The 18,242-nt window shown below is 34.1% G+C and overlaps 1 protein-coding gene across 6 annotated transcripts in view; it reads right to left on the bottom strand.

The window, feature by feature from the left end:
* Positions 1-18,242, bottom strand: part of LOC106879751 (uncharacterized) — a 49,116-nt gene that overhangs the window by 8,597 nt on the left and 22,277 nt on the right. For 4 of the 6 annotated variants that reach the window (XM_089346226.1, XM_089346228.1, XM_089346227.1 and 1 more), the window contains exons 15-24: positions 16,786-16,859; positions 14,246-14,270; positions 12,383-12,480; positions 10,769-10,891; positions 9,728-9,885; positions 7,386-7,521; positions 4,714-4,863; positions 4,456-4,507; positions 3,586-3,629; positions 2,050-2,175 (exon numbers count right to left, since the gene is read on the bottom strand). In XM_089346226.1, the coding sequence (XP_089202352.1) occupies positions 2,050-2,175; positions 3,586-3,629; positions 4,456-4,507; positions 4,714-4,863; positions 7,386-7,521; positions 9,728-9,885; positions 10,769-10,891; positions 12,383-12,480; positions 14,246-14,270; positions 16,786-16,859 (986 nt within the window). The remainder of the gene's footprint in view (positions 1-2,049; positions 2,176-3,585; positions 3,630-4,455; positions 4,508-4,713; positions 4,864-7,385; positions 7,522-9,727; positions 9,886-10,768; positions 10,892-12,382; positions 12,481-14,245; positions 14,271-16,785; positions 16,860-18,242) is intronic. The other 2 variants (XM_089346229.1, XR_016239199.1) reach the window with 2 other exon arrangements.

Raw genomic sequence — 18,242 nt, 5'->3', positions numbered from 1 at the left:
TTTCGTAGATATAAATTTTTGAACAGATAAGCCACCTTCGCCTTTTTATTAAAAATTCGCCGACCACGAATAACTTTGTATTTTCATCGTATAGTTCGTGGCCCCATCGTAGATACGAAGGGAGTCGCGAGGACGGTTAATAGCGAGAATAAAATGGAAACAGTGTGTGTCAGTATATAGTGTGTGCATAAGCAGTATATAGTCAGTATTTAGTGGTTATTGAAGTGTGTCAGTCTCGAACAGAATTCGAAACGGTTAATCGGAGCGACTGTTGTTTTCATCTCAGTTTCGTCAATCACAATAACCCATAGTACCAGAACATCCGGGACGTTATTCGCATAGAACAGTGAGAGGTAAGCCTTAGTTTGATTTTTTGCACAAAGAAGTTTTGTAATCATATTGATATTATCGAAAGGAATATGATTCATAATTTAAATAAGGAAATATATGAACTTTGAATGTGTAAGAGTATATACAAGCGTAAAATAGAGTAAACAACTAAAATAAAAGTATATCATAATAACATTTTTTTCTTAATCCTTTTTATGTAGTGGTGGAAGAAAGCTCTGACTTTCGTTAGGAGTGGTCCACACAGCCATTTATGATACAGAGGCTGGGAGCTTATTTTAGTTCGGGAGTGAATCGTCATCACATGTCATATCGCAAACACATGTCATATAGCTGCAATAGAATGCTGTGATTCTACGATAATAGAATGCAATAGAATGCTGTGATTCAACAATAATGTGATTTCTCTAAGACATCACTCAGCATATCTCCAATAGAATCTATACTTTAAGTATTACCAACATATAGGAAATAGTTTGGCTACTACGCACAAGCATCTTTCATTGCATTCAATATAAAAGGAATTCAAATAATTGACGTTCAGCGACACTCTTCAACCAGATAAGTTACAGATAACATATAAGACGTCTCTGAATCGTCTTTTCTACACAGTATGTTCTGCTCTTTGGAATTGGTGTCCTCCATATCCGCTACATTTACCTGTATTTCACCATCTCTTAACCAACAGTGCTTCATATACTAAACGCCTTCAACTCTTCGCCCAATTCGCTCACTTTTCGGAGTACATGCAAAGATCATTGGTTCTGTCCATTCTTCTATATAACTAAATAAGAAAAATAATTTGTTTTTCTGACTTTGCAGGTGGTCTGGTTTCGTTGTTGATGTTGGCACTCTGTCGCTTACGACGTCGAGGGTTCCAGTTGATCCGATCAACGGAACAGCCTGCTCGTGAAATTAACGTGCAAGTGGCTGAGCACTCCACAGACACGTGTAGCCTTAACGTAGTTCTCGGGGATATTCAGCGTGACACAGTGTGACAAGGCTGACCCTTTGAATTACAGGTACAACAGAAACAGGAAGAAAGAGTGAGAGAAAGTTGTGGTGGAAGAGTACAGCAAGGTTCGCCACCATCCCCTACCGGGGCCTCGTGGAGCTTTCGGTGTTTTAGGCCTGGTTTTAAAGCGTTTATAAAAAGCAAGTGATACGCTTTACTGCACAGCAAAGTATTTGATGCTGTAATCTCCGTTTCTGAATGAATTTACCATCTTGGTAATTGTAAGGTGGAAGAATATAACAATTGCTACTATCATTCTCAATCTCTTGACTTTGTTTCCCCTAATTCTGTACACTCCTTCAACTGTGTAATCTAATACGATAAAGTGTGTGGCCTAATATTTTGGTTATTGAACTTTCGCTCCTAAGAGTGTTGCTTCGATTTAAGAACAGGGAGCATGCTGGGTCCAAGGTTAGGGTAATTTATTTCACATTAGTCTAGTCTACGCAACTGTAAATGAGTTACATCTGATGAAGGGTGGCTCCCTGTTGACTATTTACCCCCAAAACCTTCAAAATGCAAGACCTAAAAAGCATCTAATAGCCACAGTATCAGTATTCAAAATGTACAATATCTCAAGAAAGAAACTACTGGAATTATTACACTTTGGATATAATAAATTAGAAACAATGACATAGTCAGTGATAGCTTTAAATAATGTGAAATCAAAACATTTATAAACTTACCCGATTTGAATTAAAGAATGCTACGATATTCAGATAACAGTTTTCGCTTACAAACCTCAAGAAATTCACAGTATTCCTTTCTATTGGTGTTTCCGTAACAAGGAATTCATTTTCACATGAAGGACCCTATATATACATAAAACGCAAACAGAAGAACGATATAAAAAGTGAAGACTATACAAAGGAAAGGAAATACAATCATGGTGTCAAGTAGTATTATGTTTTACTAAAGTGGTTTTGATAAGAGAGAGAGAATGACATCTTTCTAAAATCTGAGGAGTAACATAAACATATGCGCATACATACAATTCAGAGTGATCACACACACACACACACACACACACACACATACACACACACACGCACACATATACATATACATATCACTGCTTTTAACGTTCCAACTCCGTAAGTTACTCACAGTGAGCCACCGCATAGCGTTGTCAGCCACCGTACGGAAACACACACTTTAAATAATTTGCAGCGTCAGCTGCCTGATGTCTGTCGTCGAAGAGGAGACAACTTACTTCGAAATGCTGGCATCTCACAGTCTAGGATGCGAACTGATCTAGGTTTTTTCCACACCATTTGTCGAGAGCGAGGAATTTTCTCCATGACAAAACACAGTGAATGACTTGTTCCCCAGTTCGAACGTGCCCCAAGTATATTTGAAATGGTAATAACATTGCAAATTTACATAACACTGTTCAGCGCTCCAACATCATAATATAGACAGACAGACAGACAGACAGACAGATAGATAGATAGACGCAAATGTAAGATTCAATGATTGAGGTGTAGAAAGAAAATGAGCTTCAAGCAACACGTAGAAAATATAAAAAGACAACTTTCAGGAACAATAGTGGTTTATTGGGACAGAAGGTTGTGGATTTTTTCCGTATCAAAGTACGATAACTTGAAAAAATTATTTTATATTTCACGTCTGGCAGCCAGGGTTGCCCTGTACGCGAAAATTCCATATTTGAAATTGTTCTACTCTCAGTATATAACGTTAAATAAAGAAATTTTATACCGATGTTATGATAGTAATAATTAAAAATATTTTGAATAAACGTGTGTGTGTGTGTGTGTGTGTGTGTGTGTGTGTGTGTGTGTTTGCGTTTGGAAATTAATGAAACATATCGAAACAACAGAAGATTGAGATATTAAAGATTATTGGAAAATTTAATAACGATTTCTTTAGATGTGAAAAAGGTAGGTTAATGAGAGAGATATTTGAGATGATTCTGGTAAACTCAGTAATTCTATAAGCGATAGGAAGGAAGGAAACTCTAAATTTTGTTACTTGTATTTATTTATTGTAGCCATGAACCAATATCTAAGGTAAAAATATTATTTTTTAAACGGTATGTTAAATCCGTTTTAATTTCATTGAACTATTTGCTGATTTATCATCACACGAAAGAAAAATAATATCATAAAACGAAGAAGAAAGTTAAAATTAAGCAGGATAGAAAGGTACGGCGAAGTTTTAAAAGCAAAACAATAAAAAAAATGTCGAAGTAATTTACTTACGTCGATGAAGACACCGTTGATATTGAAATTCGATAATTCTTCTTCTTCCATTTATGAAAAAACGAAAAACAAAAACAAGAGCATAACAATTATTTTCTAGAAAATTAACGAAGCGAATGATGAATACCCGTATTAGTGAATTCCATATAGCACATTTTTAGAGTTATTACACATTATAAGAACCAATTTGAATCAGAAGAGAAAAATAAGCATGCTGAGCGTTACTTTACGTGTAATATGTTAAAATTCAACCGGACCCACCCACCCCCAGTAACGACCATAGAATTATTTACTGGATTAGTAACACCCAAACTTTTTATCTTCTAGACTCTTAACTTTTTGTGACTTCGTTTTATAATCTGAAAGTCGACCTATATATGTATTTATTTTTTCAATATATTTTTGATGTATATGTGACCACCCAATGTATTTCTTTCGCTCTGCTGATTCACATATATAAATTCAGTATTAAATTTTTCATGCAAACAATGCGTTTCTCTGAAAAATAACATATATGCATACAGACAGATAGACAAAAAGACATGCGGACGGTTGGCCAGGCAGGTAAACAGATGGATGGATGGATGGCATTGGAAATATAACTGAAATTCCACAGCTTTACATTCAAGTAGAAAAGAACACTTTCAAATGTCTGTGTTAATTCCTATGAATTTATGTTGTGATTGATTAGGTCTACCGAAACGGGGATTTCATGCTTCAAGAAAGTACAATAGTTCTAGTCGTATACCTGTGTCAGTGATCAACAGCAGGGGTTTTTTGAAAGTGATTAATTGGCAAATTTTAACGAAAAAGACGTCAATGAGTACTGCCATGCATTTACAAGTTATTTTGTTTATATTTATAACTTACCCTCTTTTAATGAAATGTTCATGTTATGCGGCTTGACTGGTTTTATCATCGCCTTGAAATTATATTTAAAAAATGGCCCCCTAGATTAATCATTACAAATGTTAGATCAATACAAACATACAAAAGGAAAATACTTCTATGAATGAAACATAAAATACGTGAGATAATGATGAAACTATGTTGAAACTTGCTACAAGTTGATTTTTCCATCAATAAGAATTGATCACTTCTTCAATCACAATTACATTTTTGTCTTACCTGAAACTGATGCTCTAAAATTGATACTCTTGTCGAATTATCTGTTTCCTTTATTCTAGTGAATTCTTTTGGAATGTCACTGACATCGATGTCGTAATCTCCTGTGAAAATGTTCTCGACTAAAACATCATATATAAACTCCAGCTGTACCTGAAAACAGAGATGAATGAGTCTAAAATTGCATGAACAGTGTTGTCAGCAAGCGGTGAATTTTGATATAAAAATCATTAATGATTTTTGCCCATTATTATTATTATTATTATTATTATTATTATTATTATTATAGATAATATAGGACTGCTATGACTCCTCTGGAGGGAATATGTAAATAAAGAAGAAGAGTTCCATAATTAAATTTGCTAAACAATATTTCGGTATCTCGCGTACATTCAACGGGTTCGAAATTTGATATGTCAGTCTACTTCATTTTTCTTATAGATAATATAGGACTGCTATTATTATTATTATTATTATTATTATTATTATTATTATTATTGTTATTGTTATTGTTGTTGTTGTTGTTGTTGTTGTTGTTGTTGTTGTTGTTGTTGTTGTTGTTGTTGTTGTTGTTGTTGTTGTTGTTGTTGTTGTTGTTGTTGTTGTTGTTATTATTATTATTATTATTGTTCAGTAGTTTTATTTTTATAACGTGCTTTCACTTCACTACCGAGCGCAGCTCTGTGCGCCTTGGGTATGTGCTGTGGTTTGCTGTGATGCTCTTATGGTTACTGTATTGAAAGTGTTTTGCGTAGAATGTGTGCAGTGCCTAGTAGTGCAATTTTCTGTATGTTATATATATTTGTAAGTCCTGGTGTTTTTGTTATGTATTTGTCTGAATATTTTTTTATTATTATTATTGTTCAGTAGTTCTATTTTTATAACGTGCTTTCACTTCACTACCGAGCGCAGCTCTGTGTGCCTTGGGTATGTGCTGTGGTTTGCTGTGATGCTCTTATGGTTACTGTATTGAAAGTGTTTGCGTAGAATGTGTGCAGTGCCTAGTAGTGCAATTTTCTGTATGTTATATATATTTGTAAGTCCTGGTGTTTTATTATTATTATTATTATTATTATTATTATTATTATTCTGTATAATTAAATTCAATACCATGATCATTTGATATGTTCGAATATCTAATTAATATCCTATTCTCTAAAGAGAATTAGATAAAAGAAAAACAACAGCCTGAAACGGGCGTTCAGTGTGCAAGCATCACATTAAAAACTTAATATAAAAAGGAAAACTTAATGATTTCACCGAAGTGCGATATCTTTCCAATAATATTCTCACCCGGCATATTAATCTTCTTGGGAACTTTAATAAAACATAAAACCATATGTATAAACAGAAGGTATCTTCATGGAATTTATAAAGCCTATATATTCTTATTGGTGCCCAATACGTCCATCCTCAGTTTTCAATCCACAGTTTATCTGCCCTACTATAATTATTCAATTATCATTTCATACGATAAAAATATCATTTAACACCCCAATTGAGAGACAACTGTAATGTATTATTTTTCAATGATTTTCTTTTGTCTTCGTGTAGTGATTGGGCACAGGTAGTTTGGGATGTGTTGAAAGGTGCACTGTTAGAATAGGCAAAATAGTTAAGGCCTAACGAGGCTAAAACTGTAAATATTATTGAATATTTAAAGTTAATGATATAAAATGGAAGACGTTAATGAGTGCTACTTTATTCTGAAAATGCTAATTCAACGCATGGAATTCAGTGAATAATTGAGTAAATAGCTAAAGTTTCATAGTAACAGGTAAAATCTCTACGTGCATTTTACCCACATGGTTTATACAGTGCGTATGAGAAACACACGTGCCAGGAATTCACTATGAATTAAATATATTACAATAAAGGAAGCAATCGAACAGTTCTTTTGTTAAGCTTCGTTATGGAATTAGGAAAGTCCATGCGGATTTCTTCTTGTTGGCGAGCGAAACTTTAGAGTCAATATAGTGACTCTAAAAAAGTAATCATGGGACATGTAAGAATGCAAGATACTGCTAATAAAAGTATCAAATTAATGTGTGGATGCATGTGCATAAATAACTGTGTGTGTGTGTGTGTGTGTGTGTGTGTGTGTGTGTGATTTTAAAAGATTGTTTTTTCGTTTTCTAAACACATTTTTGCATGAGATATTATTGCTTCATAATTATAAGGAATTTCATTGATTGTCTGCTTCAGTAATAGCCTCTGCATACCCTGAGTATGTTCTCACGGAACATTTAAATGTAATAAGAATAAAAACGTACAGATTTGACAAGCACCTAGTGCAGTTTCAGACAGCTTCCTATCATGATGGAGAGAGAGAGAGAGAGAGAGAGAGAGAGAGAGAGAGAGAGAGAGAGAGAGAGAAGAATCAGTCTCAAAGCATTTTATTTATCGATTGAAGAATTATAGTTGAAGCTGACCTCAGCCAAATTTGAAATCAGAGCGCAGACATCATCACGAATACTGCAAAGCAATTTGCACGAAGTTTTAATGTTTCTGCCAATTCATCACCTTTCTAAAAATAGCTAAATCATAGAATATGGCATCAATAGCCATTGCCGTTTGGAGAAAAGGTGAAAGCAAATCAATATAAGAGAGAGTTCCTGATAGTTACGAGCTATTCGACTAAGTATTTACTCTTATTTACGTTGTCATTTACTCACCCTTTTCTGAACCATATGCATCCTATCCTTGCGAAGCTTTTTGATACATGCCAGTACATCAACATCTTGATCACTCAACATTTCATTTAGAAGAATGTCAATGCAAATGTAAGCTCCTGTACGACCAACACCAGCACTGAAAGAGGAGCGAAGGGTAATAAAATGATGATGATAACTCCCAAAAATTAAAAAAATAACAAGATAAATACTTGGATTAAGTTTAAGGGACATAAATCATTTACACTTTATATTCAGTAGTAGTAAAAGAGAAGTAGTTGTATGCTATCAACTTAATGCGACAGTCACATGAAGGGAATAATACTACTGTTGTAATAGTCCCGTGAAGGGAATAATGCTACTGTTGTTGAAGGGAATAATACTACTGCATAAATCTCTTTGAGAGATTTAGAAATGTATCATTTCTAATTAGGAAAAGAGAGTTGAGTAATATTGGAAATGAGATTCTAAATTTGACAGTAACGCGCCTGATGGTATTTCCTATCATCAGCCCAAACAGTATTAAATAACATTTTTCTTTAGGAGTGGAAACCATCGTTATTGAGACGACAGATTCTGTTGATTTATGACAACCTTAGTTAAAATTTCTTGACTTACTATATCACACATGCCTACATTACTAAGAACCTGGGAGGCAAGCCTTGGTAATTTTTCTCAGGCATTATCCTATTTTGCGATACTTTCTTTTTCTTAAACCATTTCAATATTTAGAATTGACTTTTTGTTGACGTGTGTTCTATTTGATTAAACATAAGTTAACTCTAAAAACGTTTTGAATACCATTGTTACACAAAGAATGGAAAACGCAGTAAAAGTTCTACAGAAGCTCATTTGGTTCTTCTTAAGCAAAACCTTTGTGTGGAATCTTACACCTAACGAATATAATTTTACTATAAAATGCACTGTATAATAACAAAACATTTCAAAATTTAACATTTATGTTATTAAAACGCACGTAAATAAATAAACACATGGACATATACACATAAACATGGTTTTACTCTTCGCAACTCAAGTGTGTTGCAAGAAATATAATCAACGCTACATGGGTATATATACAGGCAGCTTCAAATTCATCTCTGCTACTATCGATTCTCTTTCAGAAATGATGGAAAGAGAAACAACACATCATAGTATTGAAATATCATTAGGCTTATAGTTAATATAATTATTTCAAATCTTCGGCCACTTTAAACTATTATAAATTTCTACTAATTACCAACTTATAAGTGAACATTTCGCATTGCATTTTTACAGACGAAGCATTGGCCCTGTTGGAATCATTTCCACAACCTAGTCATTATATTTTGTAGTAAGGATTCTGAATGAGAGAAGATGCGAGACGACCACCAAAAATGGCTGTGTAAAAGTTTTCAGCCACCTCACATAATCCAATCAAGATAAAATGTTTTAAAACAGAAAAACGTCTATAATGAAAATTTATTAAATAATGTTCATTTCAAGAAGTTACTGTACATTGTTAATGTTTCATGTGACTTCCCTTAGCTTGAATAATTGTCTCAATGAGCCTGGGAAGAGATGCATTCAAATCCTTCACTATCTTTACAGATATGAGATGTCATTCCTTGTGGCTGAGCGACCACAATTCTTCAAGATTGCGTGGATTCTTCTGATGAACTCTTCTCTTTAGTTCTGTCTACATTTGCTCCATGATATGTAAATCAGATTATGAAAATATGAATATGTAAATCAGGTGCTTCGGTATTGAAAGATTGGCCAGCTCAGAGCTCTGACTTAAATATCATGGAGCAAATGTGAACAAAACTAAAGAGAAGAGTTCGTCAGAAGAATCTACGCAATCTTGAAGAGTTATGGGAGCTCAGCCAAAGAGAATGGCATCTCATACTTGTGAAGGTGGTGCAAGATTTGTACGCATCTCTTCAGAGGTACACTGAGGCAATTATTGACGCTAAGGGAAGCCACATGAAATATTAACAAGTAACTTCTTGAAATGAACATTATGTAATAAATTTGAATTGCAGACACTTTTTCTGTTTCAAAACATTGTAGCTTGATTGGTTTATGTGAGGTGGCCGAGAACTTTTGCATGGCCATTCTTGGTGGTCATCTCGCATCTTCTCCATTCATTTGGAACCCTTAGTATAAAATATAATGATTAGGTATGGAAATGACTCCAACAGGGACAATGTTTTATCTGTAAAGAACACAATGCGAAACATCCACTTATAAATTGGCAATTAGTAGAAATTTACTGTTGTTTCAAATGGCCGAAGATATTTGCACGGTACTGCATATTCATATAATAAAAGATAAATCATGTTGATATAATTATAGTTGTAAACCTGCAATGTATGACCAAAGGGTATGAGAAACTTTCTCTGTTCTTCAAAGCGTTTCTGAATTCTAAAATATATTCGACGTGTTGTGGAATGACATGACCTGTCCATTTTTTAAAGAAGAAGTGATCAATTGTCCAAATTCCATTCGGATTAACTCCTGTCTGTAAATAAACATAAAGAGGTTTGAAATGAACGACATGGGAGATTATAAATGAACCACATACAAAGCAATATGATAATGTTGTAATATATTCTTATAATATTGATTTTGATAGTTTTCTTATAATTACTCTATAACCAAATCATTTCATAGCTCTACAAACCGTCACTTTTCAAAACAAAGTACTCAGTGTGTTTCTGATTAGATGTAGACTTTAAAATGAATTAGTGCTTGCTTCAGTGAGATAGAGACAACTTGGTTGGTCACATTCTTGTAGCATTTAAATGATACTGCCCATCTGGCTAGGCAAAGCAGGCAAACATTGGTCCTGCACGGACAATTAGTCTGTCGCAATGTTACCTATTTACAGCCGAGAAGAGAGGAGAGACGTGAAGTATTTTGCTCAAAAACACAACGCAGCACTGGTCTGAAAATCGAAATCATGATCACGTGATTATTAGCAATCTGAGCAAAATACTTTATAACCACTCTGTTGGCACACCACGTATATATATATATATATATATATATATATATATATATATATATATACGTATATATATATATATATATATACGTATATATATATATATATATACGTATATATATATATATATATATATATATATATATATATATATATATATATATATATATATATATATACGATCGGCTTCTTTCAACTTCCGTTTACAATGTTTTGGTCGGCCCGATGCTTTAATAGAAAACACTTATCACAGATGTCACGCAGTGGGACTGAACCCGGAATAATGTGGTTGGGAAGCAAACTTATTTTACTGAACGCTGATTTCAAAATGCTACTGTTTTAGACCTTTTAAGCAGTATTATTTTTATATAAGAAGAAATATTATGAAAAGCCTTACCTTTGAAATAAAAAATCTTCGGTGTATATAGGTTGAATGACAGTTAGTCTCAGTATGTTTCACTTGGATGGTACCAAATGTCTCAGTATTCTCTTCATCCGGCCAATACTGCATATATATCGTCTGCCAAAAAAATGCTACTTTATTATTTTCATAATTAAACTGAAATGGAGAGTATGTTCATTCCATAATAAAACATTTTAAATTATTGAAAAGCCGTTTTTAGTGATTTTATTTTGATTACTGTATTGCGTATGTGAAGAAAATATGAAGATTGAAACAGGGAAAGTATTTGAGCGTGATGTGACGCGTGTGAAGAGTCAAATACAATCAAGTGATTATTAGTCTACGCACATGTGTAGGTAGCCACTCCTACACAACAGGCAGCCACTCCTACCAAAATTATTACTATAAATTCTTACTATGACCAGAAACGATACTATGTCCAATCACACACATACATAAACAGCCACAACTACGCACACACATACACACACACACGTGCTATCATTACACACACACACACACACACACATACATACATACCTCCTTCTCTTGCACTCTCCTGTCTTTGAAAATAACTTTTTCTCCATCCTTTCCCTTCCGGTCATTCCAATATGTGACCGCGTGTGCATCGTTGGCGATTTTCTTTCTCTGTCTTCCTTTCTTTGGACTTTTCCTATATTTCTGACGAAGATATCCGATCGAAACGTTAAATCTTCTTTCTTCCCTTTCCTTTCCTAAGCGTCCAATAACACTGTACTTATTCCACGTCCTCACGTTGTTTTTTCGTGTTTTTTCATGTTTTTTCTTGCTTGTTCATGTTTGAATTGACTATATATATATATATATATATATATATATATATATATATATATATATATATATATATATATTGAATGTGTCTGTGCTTGTACCCCACCACCATTGCTTGACAAGCAATGTTGGTGTGTCTGCGTCCCTGTAACTTAGCTGTTCAGCAGAAGAGAATGATGGAATGAACACCAGGTTTACAGGGAATAAGTCCAGGGGGTCAATTTATTCGACTAAAGAGTAGTGCTCCAGCATGGCTACTGTCAAATGACTGAAACAAGTAAAAGAATAAAAGAATACGAGAAATATGTACGACGTATCTGAAGTCTAAACAGTAATTCTGTTTACGTTTGCGAAACATATTTTGGTTGGATTACATAGTTATCGGTTTTACCCTTCTTTCTATATTCTGTAACTGTCGCAATATACTTTTCTACTATAGGCACAAGTCCTCAAATTTTTAGTGAAAGAAACCCAGTCAATTAGATCGAGCCCACTACGCACACAGGTACTTAATTTATCGATCCCGAAAGGATGAAAGGCAAAGTCGACCTCGGCAGAATTTGAACTCAGAACATAAAGACAGGTGAAATACCGTTAGGCATTTTACCCGGCGTGCTTACGATTCTGCCAGCTCGCCGCCTTTAACTGTCACAATATAGAAACATTTCTCATGGCACCAACACACAATTTATAGATGCTTACATTCTTTAATAATTTCCGTGAATTTTTCACGGATCCAGCCAGTCCAATATCAATTCAATAAAATTATTGTTAAAATCTCTATTCCTTAAAACATACCTTTCCTGCGGCATTCATATCTTTCAGTAGAACAATAGTATTACATTTTAATTGCCAAATCATCCTCCAAAAGTCTGTCACTGTACTTTGTGTAGGACCTATTCAAATAAAAGATGTATAAAATAACACTCAATCAGAAATATTTAAAGAAAGTTTTATATCACTGTATGCTGTTCATATTTAAATTTCCTTGTTATTTGTACTAATCTGGCTGGCATGGTCCTGTACGTTATATTTCCCGCAATCAATAAACTCTAAGTCATGCTCATAGCATGAGAATTGCTTTTCAAAGGCTCAAACATTAGAAGTAATTGTCATTGAAAATTAGAGTTACTCTCTTATACAACAAATGGGCCAACAGCTGGGACAAAGGCACCTACAAGAGTGGTGATGTGAAACATCTAAGAAAGATCACGGTGATTGTTCCAGTATGACCATAGATGCACACACACACACACACATACAATACACATATGGTACATTAAAATACACAACGAAGTTTAATGTAGTAGATTTCCAAATATAAACGAAAGAAGTGTATGATACATTATAATAAGTTCTTTGGTAGAGCCGATGCGTTCTGCAGAGAAGGTAAATATCGGGAAATATAAATCAGGTACGGATTTTCGGAAAATCATTGACGGAATATTCCTTTTTAGTTACACCTCTAATGACCATGGCATATATGGAAAAGAAATACAAAACGAAACTTGGAAAATACTATTTCATCTATTGAAGGGCCTGAAAAAGTTCACACAAAACTTTCGATAAATTTATTTTCTTTATCAATATAACTAGCAAATGCACCCGTCCTTTGGAAGGTGTAATTATTATGATGGTGCTCTTCTGTGGACGGTTTAAACACACTCTCACTAAAACATAATGCGAGAAAAAGTAAATCAATAAAATTTAGCCTATCTCTCTCCCTCACAGCGATACACACTTTCTCTCTCTCCCGCTCTTTCCGACAACACCCCCTCTCTCTCTCACACACATACAGTCAATCACTCACACACTCACTCACTCAAAAATGATGCCAGGAAATTTTTTTTTTAAATATACGCTTTTCTCTCCTTCTCACACACAAAGCAACACACATCTCTTTCTTTCTTTCTTTCTTTCTTTCTTTCTTTCTTTCTTTCTTTCTTTTTCCCTCTCTCTCTTTCTCTCTCTCTCTCCCACACATACACACAACACACACTTTCTGTCTCGCACTCCTAATCAACACATTCACACGCCCCTGTCTATTTTCTCTTGTTCACTTTATTCTGACACAAAAAAAATGTACATTTCTAGCCACAGAAATAAATAAATAAAAGATATTTAAGGAATTTACCGAACACCGTATGGTAACAGCTGAGCCCGTTTTCTGCAACGTACTGTTTGAGTTTGTGGATGTAAGATGTTTCTCAGAGAATGGGTTCACACGCACATACACACACAAAAATACATACATCTTCCGGTGTAAGGAAGACAATTAATTTCTGACTGTTACATCGCAAAGAGTTACCTTTCTCGTCCACAATATTGAAGGCTTTTCTGACCTTCTGAACCTAGGTTCCCCATTACTCCATATTACTCCATAAGTGAAAAAGCTAAAACATGTAGAACGATCTGTGGAACGTAAGTGATGTATTTGCGAAGTATAAACGAAATCGGATGAAATATATTAATTTTACTTGTGATCAAGCTAATGGTTGGTCACTACGCGCGCACGCACGCACACACACACACACACACACACACACACACACACACACACACACACACACACACACACACACACACACACACACACACACACACACACACACACACACACACACACTTTCGTTTTATACATTATAGATTAATAACACATACCTTGACAAGCAATATAACGTTGGTTCTGAAACAAAACAAAGTTAATTTTAAAAGTTATCAACATGTCATTCATTCAATTATTAAATATCAAACAACGAAATACATAATTTTATTCACTAAATTTTAATGGTCATTGTTTTTCATAGTTTTTGTTATAGTAAATCTTAGTTTAAGATTATTGTTACTGTAACTCATCTACAATGAGATTGCCCATGGAGGGTTATAAAATAAACACAGTAAATCCAAAGTAACAGTCGTCATTTATAATACTCTCCTAACTTTATATTTACAAATTATTCAGTTTACCTGGAAATAAATGAGTGTTACTTTCCATTGTGAATAGCTGTAGATGTATTTGTTGATGTTATTATTGTAGTAGATGCCTTTCTTTTATCTTTTACATGTTTCAGCCAATAGACTACGGCCAGGCTGAGGCACTGCCTTGAGTTTTGTTTCAGTGGAATGAACCAACCCCAGTCTTTCTTTTTAAGCCTGGTACATATTCTATTGGTCTCTTTTACCGAACCGCAAATTTACGAGTACGCAAACAACACCAATATCAGTTGCCGAGCGGTGGTGGGGGACAAACACAGACATAAACAAACACTCACACATACATACATGCATACATACATGCATACATACATAAACACATACACGTACATACATATATAAACACACACACAAACATACATATTGTGTACATACATACGTACACACACACACACGCACACACACACACACACACACACACACACACACACACACACACGCACACACACACACACACACACACACACACACATATATATATATATATATATATACATACATATACAGTTCTCGACGCCACATGGTACAAACCGAAGATGAGAAGCCGAAGAATTTAACCTAATCCAAAAGAACTCTTTCAGTAGAAATTAATATTTTCTCAAAAGGCCCAAGATTTACCCCAATACCGCAGCACTCTAACACGAATGAAATGCGGAACGATATTTCACAGTTCTGTAGAAAATTATGCACAACAGAGGAAGTGTACGATAAAGAAAACAGGGACAAATGAATTGCAAGAAACAAGAGCGATTACAAAACTACGAAAGGTAATAAAAACTTGGGATAAATTTTGTGATTTTATATCTACCTCCCCTTACAAAGAACTTCCACGCCCTAAAATCAAGCCCAATACAACTCGAAAGGAATGGGATATTTTACATGAACTGAAAAACAATAACGGCATTATAATTAAAGATGCAGATAAGGAAAGTGCTATAGTTATTATGGATATTGAACTACAAGATATTACCCACTACAAGAATGGTAAATCATTGCCAAAAATCGAAGACAATGACTAAACTGAACAAACTCATCTACATACATCAAAAAGGTTTAACTAACAAAGAATGTAATTACCTAATCCATTTTGATTGCAAGACTAGCTACTTCTACGCTCTCCCAAAATTCCATAAGAAACCAGCTATTAAGAATGCATGAAACAGCTTGAAGTTGAATAAACACAAAAGTTGAATAAACATAAAAGTTGAATAAACATACACCGACCCTTAATTGAGACCAATCGTAGCAGGCTCGAACTGTGAAACACACAGACTCAGCAAAGTTATCGGTACATTACTGAAACCTTTTCTAAAATACATACCAAGTCTTGTAAGAGACGACCTGGACCTGTTATAACCACCCCCAAAATCCATAAACAATGATACCATTATTGTATCTTTTGATACGGTAAACCTATATATCACAATCCCACAGCAATATGGACTAGAGGGAATGAATACCTGGCTGAAGAAATTCTCTTAGGAAATTCCAGGCAGAATTGAAAAATGGTTCACCACTGAAGGATTAAAATTTATCCTCGAAAACAACTATTTTGTCCTCGATAGCAATATTTGCAAATATCTGGGACTGCGAAGGGGACAAAAATTGATCCGACGTACACCAATCTAGTCATGGCATACATGGAGATCCAGATATATGAACAATCTAAATTAAGATATAGCTCGAACTTCCACAAGCATCTATTAGAAAACTGGAATCTCTATAAAAAATAGGGCAAGCTTCAAACACTAATCAGAAGCAAAACAGTTGTGAAATAAGCCGTCTTTCCATTTCAAGTGTTTAAAAATCAGTGTAAACTGTGAGACTGAGCCCGGATTCCTATGGTTCAGGGGGAAGCTTCTCACCAAACAGCCACGCCGACGCCTATGTTTGTTATATTTTTTTACTGATCAAATTCTTTTATTCTTCTAATTTTCTTCCTCTCTACTGCTAAGAGAATGACAAACACTTTTCTGTGAATTTGCGAAACCATACTCCATATTACGTACAAAGTAGGTTATGAGATAATAGGATAAACATTCTGTTACTTTCATAAAGCTACAGAATGACTTTAAAACATTTATATAGGGAAGAGATTCAAAGCAAGATGACCTTAGATTATACAGATCAACATCATCCTCATATTCCTTTGTTAAAATAAGTTATGGTAACTTATAGGAGGGTACAATGAAATGTTTTTGACGTACACAGATGAAGTTTGCATTGATGTAATCTGAGGAAGAAATCTCGTCAGGTTGAAGTTTCACACGTGAATGATCGTCTGAAATATGCAACGAAAAATTATGTATATGTTAGCAAGATATTAGTTACATCAGCATAAAATAGAATCTATAAAGATATCTAAAACTAAAACAATAAATATTGCTTAAATCATACAAAGCGTTTGAACAAGTGATATTTGATAAAAAGAAAATAAATACAATAAACATTAGATGACTGTTAAACAAGCTTTTTGAATTGTTTCTATGCTTGGTAATACCAAGGTAAAGGGGGAAGCAGGTGAATTTGTAAAAACGAGAACATAAAAAGAAATAATAGATTAAGATAACATTCCAAATCTTGCATAATTTAAATCATTCAGTAGAAATATAATTAGTTATCGGTGGATAAAATATTAGGGATAATCAATAATAAATTATGGGACTTTAATCAGCCAGTAAATTACATTAAAAAAAAAATAGACTTTACTGAAAAAAAGTAAAAACTGTTGAATTCCAGCAGTTCACATTTCTTTGAACTCAATATTATCACAAAATTGAATCCCTTTTAGACTAAGGTAGAATCTATTGAGTAATACCATGGCATTATTTGTTCAATATAATCTGGGTGCAAGATTTTATAATTGTTTTAAAAAGGCTAGCACCTTTGGAGGTGCATTTTATTTCAAGGACTCACCAAGCATAAATCTCCCAATTCATGGAGGTTACAAAAGTATTTAATAGAAGCATTTAAATGTGTTTGTAGGTATTTCTCATTTATCCACTTTCACTTTCACTTTCTGTCGCTGTTATCATAACGCTATATCTATTTCTCTGCATATCATTACTTACCAGCTTTACTAGGTGCTTAAATTGATTAAACAAGTGAAAATATACAAATGAGGTAGTCTAGATTAGGTGATTTACTTCGAACATAGAAATATTACATAAACCTTTCTACTGAAGGCACAAGGCCTTGAAATTTTGCGGGAGGGGACTAGTCGATACATCAATTCCAGTGTTTCACTGGTATTTAATTTATCGATCCCGAAGGATGAAAGACAAAGTCAACCACGGCGGAATTTGAACTCAGAACGTAGCGGCGACGGGCAAAATACCGCTAACTATTTCGTCCGATGCAATGATTCTGCCTTAGAAGTGTTACATAATGGAAGAGATTTGTTGATTTTTTTTTTTTTCAAAAATTTTTCTTTCATTCTTCAAGTGTTTCGAAATATTTCCCGTTAAAATTATTATGATTTCTCGTCAATGTTCACCACAAGTCTCTGTATCAATTCCGTTATTGTTAGAAAGAGGAATATTTGCTGAGTTGGAAGGAAAGCTACATTTTCAGGACATAACAAAGGCATACATTTTATTTAATTTGTTTTCAATTGTATAGCGAATACGAGGCTTTACAATATATGAAAGAAATCAGTATTTAC

Source organism: Octopus bimaculoides, chromosome 30, assembly GCF_046866305.1.
Source record: "Octopus bimaculoides isolate indiv1 chromosome 30, ASM4686630v1, whole genome shotgun sequence".
Classification (NCBI taxonomy): Eukaryota; Metazoa; Mollusca; class Cephalopoda; order Octopoda; family Octopodidae; genus Octopus; species Octopus bimaculoides.
Note: the sequence above shows the minus strand (reverse complement) of the source record. Positions and strands in the feature narration are given on the sequence as shown.